Source organism: Opisthorchis viverrini (genome assembly GCF_000715545.1).
Source record: "Opisthorchis viverrini unplaced genomic scaffold opera_v5_76, whole genome shotgun sequence".
NCBI classification, from domain to species: Eukaryota; Metazoa; Platyhelminthes; class Trematoda; order Opisthorchiida; family Opisthorchiidae; genus Opisthorchis; species Opisthorchis viverrini.
The window spans coordinates 171,777-177,957 of record NW_008751730.1 but is presented as its reverse complement, the minus strand read 5'-3'; the positions used below and the strand labels follow the sequence as shown (position 1 = coordinate 177,957).

The 6,181-nt window shown below is 44.6% G+C and overlaps 1 protein-coding gene across 1 annotated transcript in view; it reads left to right on the top strand.

Moving 5' to 3' along the window:
- T265_04444 (hypothetical protein) overlaps positions 1-6,181 on the top strand; it is a gene marked incomplete at both ends in the record, with an annotated part of 21,943 nt that overhangs the window by 11,472 nt on the left and 4,290 nt on the right. Inside the window, one exon of the mRNA XM_009169193.1 lies at positions 4,193-4,293. Coding sequence (XP_009167457.1) covers positions 4,193-4,293 — 101 coding nt within the window. The remainder of the gene's footprint in view (positions 1-4,192; positions 4,294-6,181) is intronic.

The window sequence follows — 6,181 nt, the reverse complement described above, 5'->3', positions numbered from 1 at the left end:
TTGTGCGAAAAGAGCCCCTCTAGGAGGTCGGTCGAGTGGCATATGCAGCACGTGGCCAAGCCAGCGCAACCTATGCAGTGTGATCAGTTCATCTATTGAGGGTGAGTTATTTCTCCCGATTACCGTTCGACGTACTTCGGCATTGCTGATCCGGTGTTCCCACCAGATTCGGGCAATGCTCCGAAGACATCGATGGTCGTTTCACCATTAGCACAGTTGTCCGGCTACTGGTAAAATCAACAAACTCAAGAATATATGCTTACCGACGTTTACGAAGGGCTTGGAAATTTCATTGGTAAAGGTGCAGTTCAACACTTCAATTCTTGAAGCAATAAATTAACCTTATGAGTAGTGTACAATGTCTATGCGGTGCATCGCGATAACTCAAATATCGTGCCCACTGAAGCATGAGCGGCCTGGTGCAACACGTTCAACTTAAGGACATCATATAAGAGAGATTCAGCGGGGTTTCAGTTGAATCAAAACCGAGTAGGTGTGCAAATGACAGTAAACTTGGATTTGTTATCCACTGTAGACAATCGATTACTATGCATGTTAGGCCAGTAACTGAATTATGAAGCCATCTTGCTTCATTCAAGGCTGCAGATGTGAACCTACCAGACCGGTGGATTCTCAGCTGATTCAGCTGACTCCCGTGTCATCAGTCAGTAGCCGGTCAGCACCAGTCCTTTGGGATTCAGCCCACCTTAGTCGCCATGGCAACAAACTTACTGTTTCAGATATTTCCACCCGAAAGAGAACGGTGTGTGCTGCTTGATGGTGATATTGTGGTTGACAGGACCCGTTTGAGGTCAACATTCTGAGACAGTCACGTGATTTTCTCTTTCCGTTCCCAACTCAGTGGCTCAGAGTACAGTTCACTGGGCTTACCACTCAGCGGGTGTTAGAAGCACATCACGTCACGTGGTCAGTCTGATACATCCATGGCGTCCGTCACCATTGGTCCGAAAGTCGCCTATGTGGTCTGGACAGGTGCAATGGGCCAGGCCAGCCGAAGTTAGCTAACCTTCTAGGCAAGTTATCTGCATACAAAAAACGCGGACGGTGTGCTACTTCCTCCTCACAGTGAACATTTCTTGAACTCGTGTGTTGGCCCCCCGAAACACCAACGGCAGTGGAGGAAAGCGGGTAATAGAAAGAAGGTGATCATACTTCAATGTAACCTCAATCGAATGCCTAATGAGGTATAACCGCATTTGAAGGGTGACTCCCCCCCTCGAAATACAACACAAATCAACGCTCCTGGTCCATTTTAGCAATGAAATTCACATCAAGAAAGGTACTTAGAGTCCGATATGGACTATCAAAAGATATCAACAAGAAGGCTGCAGTAAAGTAGAATTATTAGTACACTGTTGATGATGACCATAAAACAAATCAGAAGGTACATGCACTAATATCAGCCTTTAATATGGTTGACAGTAGTTTACAGAAGCGATTTGTAGCATGTATAAAATAAAGGCAATATAAAATCTGGAGCAAGCTAACAGGGAAATTATCGTCGGTGCGAGTTCTTTGACGAAAGTCCGGACGGCGGGAACGTGTTTTCTCCGCAGTGCGACTGCTACACGTGTTCCATAATTGTGCGTGGACTTGTAGAGAGTGGTTGACTTCCTGCTCCCTGCGCGCGTGCGAGTCTGTGTGTGTTGATTGAGTTCGGTTTCCCCCATATGTAGGTCCGTTTGCGTGTACGTGGGCGCGTCAGCACATGAGTAGTTGCTACGCTCACTAGACGGTGCAGACAATCGATGTCCGATGAGTCAGCTTAACGTGACGTGGTTTGTGAGTATGAAAAAAGACACGTCTCGTGATCCAGTGAGCGATTGTGAGCTGAACAGTCAAGTGTGTTGGTGACGGGGTAGCTACAGACTTCCATGCGGTTGGTGGTTGAATTAGAAAGCCCTACACCCTTCGTTTCCTCATACAACACGACGTTTTTCAAGCCTCGCTGAAACATCACGACAGCATAAGGCATGAATACAAGTTAACATTAGAGAATATGTTCTTGTGAAACAGTTTTTTCCCCACTGATATTCGTCCTGCCTGCTGGCTTGAATTTTATTCATTGGAACTTTGAATTTTTCGCGTCTCTCAACAATGTATTCTCCTAGTTGCGTGCAACCTGTTGCAAAAATTGCATTGCATTCCCCGTCTGTGTCTCAGACTCAGATTACCAGACTGTAATTTGCCTCTCGAATTCGCCGAGGTTTGCTCTGGGTACAGCAACACTGTTTTGGTTAAAAATTGTGGAAAAAACTATATGAGAGTATGGCTCAGGGGTGGAGACTGACCGGGAGTGATATGATTCGAATCCATTCCAGGCATCTTCACTTTTACTGTAAGATCTCAAGCACGCTGGAAGCTTCTAGGTAATCTGAGTTGTAAAACTGCCGTTCAGTAGAACGATTTCACATTTTATCAGCCTAATTTGGTTTGTACCACGTGTTGTATGTTATGCCTTCACAGGGTTGCCACAATTTACTGAAGTAACGTCGATTGTGAGATCAAAATTAATCTTTTCATGACCACCAGCCCCTGGATGGAGCCATAAATGGCTAGAGAGTTTATACTGATGTAACGGTGGATACTACTGATGGCGGCATACGAGTAGTATGTTTTCTCGCGAATCCGTTTCACGTCTCTCTATTACGGAATTCGTGGGGTCGCATTTGCTTGCATTTGAGCAATAGTAAACGAATATTCAGGAAAGGTCAGGAAGACGCGTTCAAGAGAAGATGGATATTCAGTTTTTGTAAACAAGACGCATACGAGAGTTTTGCTTTCCTGTTCAGTAGTCTGTAACTGTTCAGTTTGTGTTTTCCAATTACTAACTCCGCAGCGAAGGCGTTCTTCCTTTCACTGATAGGATTCCGTCTTCTCTGTCTGCAGTCTCTGAAGTCAAAAGGAATGGAGCCTATGGCGTTCAAGTATTTAGGTTGGCCCACCCTAATGAAGCTGTTACAAGTGCCTCCACAAGCCCACCCCCCGCGCTACGGTTTGACTTCCTGATGAAGGGCTTCAAAAAGGTTGTGTACGGGGCTCAATAAAAAACGTACATTGTATGACTTGATGAACTAACCTAGAAGATTACACCAGCCTAATTTCAAAAGAAACATTTCTCGAATCGAAGTTGGTCCTTCATCGTCAGCGTTGTCTTTATCCAAGCAACGGCTACGAACGACAATAATCTGTGGTGGACAGGTGCAAAGCCCTAATAACGTGTTTATATTTTATACATCACCAAACATGAATACATTCCTAGTGTTTCATACATGATGCAAAATACGTGTCCTAGGAAATTAAAAAAACGTCAGACCATTTATCGATCCTGTAAACCCGCCTCTCCGTCAGGAGATACAAACTCCCGGTGGAGATTTCTCCCCGTCTTTCCTCAAGTCAAAAAATTATGATGGACGGGTAGTTGTATGTTTACACCGCCATACGGAGTGGATTTTTCAACCGCAGCGCCAAGTGTTCATTTGCTCCTAAGTGAACACAAAATAAACTGCACCGCACTTCGTAAACCGTCAGGATTTTACTCCACTGTGATTCAAGTTTATATTTTGCTGACTTGGAGTTGAATTTTACCAATAGATTTCATGAAAAAGAACGACTGCCAGCAGGATTTCATAATACACCACAAGTCTTGTAACACAGCGCAGAGATGTCGCACAGCGACCGTTGGTACCCTACAGGACGCACTTTCTCGTCAAAATCAATTCGATTGGTGCTGAAAGGCAATTCTACTGTAAACCGTATCGATAATTTTCGTCCCAAAGTTTTATCAGATGTAGAAACACAGCTGAAAACACCTCTCTAGGTACTACTCACACCGTTTCCCAGTAGTATGTACTGCTGTGCTGCCTGTTAATTACGTGACGTATTTATTTGTTTCCTTATTCCTCAGGCCAATTCATCACCTTTCTGGTGACTGCTCAAGTTTCAAGACTGAACCGTTCTATTTTATACAAAGTTGACTCTACCTCGACCGTTTTTTTCTATAGAACATTTGTTTACATTTATTTCTGGGCTTGTTGTTGAGAGTTTGTCCCACTTTGAACTGGACAACATTTTTTCCGTTTGCTTTGTCCGACAGTACTTCGTGTGTTTCTAACTGCCCAAGGTTTATTCTAGCCGTAAGCCTTTCTTTAATTCTCCTCACGATTTACAGTTAATTTCCTACAGAACCACGGTCTACCTACCGATACTGTCTGCCCAAGTCCAATTCAATATATTGTTCACTGCCCGATTGCGACCAGTGAACAAACGCAGGTGAGGTTCGTAGAATTCGGTTATTACTGACCGTCCGTTGGTGAATTAGACCACACGTTACCTGTCAGATAGGACTCCCAGATCTTGCGTTTAGGCTAATTAACCAATTCCTTGCTTTGAGATCATGTCCTTAGCGCACGACCGTACACTACCAATAATGATACATATAGGATGTGGCCAGGAAAATCTACCACAAGAGCTCCTCTTAATTTCGCTGTCATCTTAAGCGTAGACGATGGTTTAGTGGATACGGAAGCTAGGACATGTGCACGCGGAATAGGGCTCATGATAATACTTGTGGGTTTTTTTTATCTCCATCATCCGTCCTGGTTTCGTGCCCAAAATAACACGCCCAAAATATCAAAAACAAACTGAACGGCTCCGAGCACAGACCATCACCCTGATTGTCCACACCCAGAATGCTTTTGGCAATTATCTTCTGCCTCATTAGGCAAATTCATCACCTGTGTTGCGAATTAGTGGACGAGGTATGTCTGCAGGTGATCTGTCGTCTTGTCTGGTTCCCACGTTTTTGCCGTTCTGTCTATCTACATCATACAGTTGACCGTGACTTACCTTATTCCGGAAGGTGGGACTGACCTTAGCCATGCACGTGAATAGTACCCTTACCTGTCGCGTTATCGCCCGGTCCTTCGCGTTTTGCGGATACCCTGAATATGTTTCCCATGTAGGACTCCAAATTTAGCGGCAAGCTATCTGGGAGCTACCTGTTCACTTAACAGGCTATCGCTGTTGTATAGACTCATATTCTCGCCAAAACTTCAATCTAACTTTGTGTGTGTATTATACGTTGTTGCACAACTTTAGCCAGTATTCCATTCGTTGCGCATGTTTCGTTCTGTTTGTGCTTCTACTTGAATGGACTATGCAAAAACGAACGAGGACGTCTTGACATGCCTGTGCAAGGCACCAGATGAAGGTGACTCTGTCGCGGTTGCCTCCTCAGTGCGTGTCCAATGTTGGCTGTGTTTGCAAATAAAGTCAGCCGGAACCAGCGCGGCTACCATGGATTGTGCCTAACAGTCTAACTACAAATAGCACCGGTTGTCAGCCAGCCTGTGGCCTGTAAATGTCAGCACCACTCTCGACTGCTCTGTGCGCCTAGGTCAGTGCTCGGATGCGTGTGGTCTGTTGAGTGTGAGATCAACGAAATGAGCGGTTCGAAACTTGAAAACTGCACACCCGGGAACGCGTCAGGCTGATTGAGTTATCTCTATAGACCGCTGTAGTTTGACAGTAAGCAATCTCCGGACTGACCTCAACACAATAAATAAATAAACAAATAAATAAATAAAAAATCCCCAGACAGATGCACTTAATGGGATGTCAGTTCGGTTTTCACAGCAGACTCAAGTAAGTCTCGCGTTTCTTATGTTCTTCAACTGAATATGCTACACACAGGCTGCCTCATGTTTCAGTTGGCACGATATTCGAGATATAGCAGTATATTTTCACAAAAGAAACTACTCACACGGTTGCTGATACAGCTTGCTTAATATTCGAGGGTTCAGAATTCGACCCCCGGTCGACCCGACGGTGAGCTGTCAAAGAATAAAACCATTATTTGGGGATCTGGAGCCATCCTGATCCAGGAAGAATATAGAGGCTTTGATTGACCTTGACCACACATGCCAAGTCCACCAATGAAAAAACTTCTACAATACAATGTCTCTAGTACGGATCAACTCAGAATTCGACTACTTGTTACAGTACATATAGGTGTCTGTCTGTCTGTCTGTCTGTCTGTCTGTCTGTCTGTCTGTCTGTCTGTCTATCTGTCTGTCCCTCTGTCTGTGTCTGCCTATCTGTCTGCCTATCTGTCTGTCTGTCTGTTTGTCTATCTGTCTGTCTGTCTATCTATCTATCT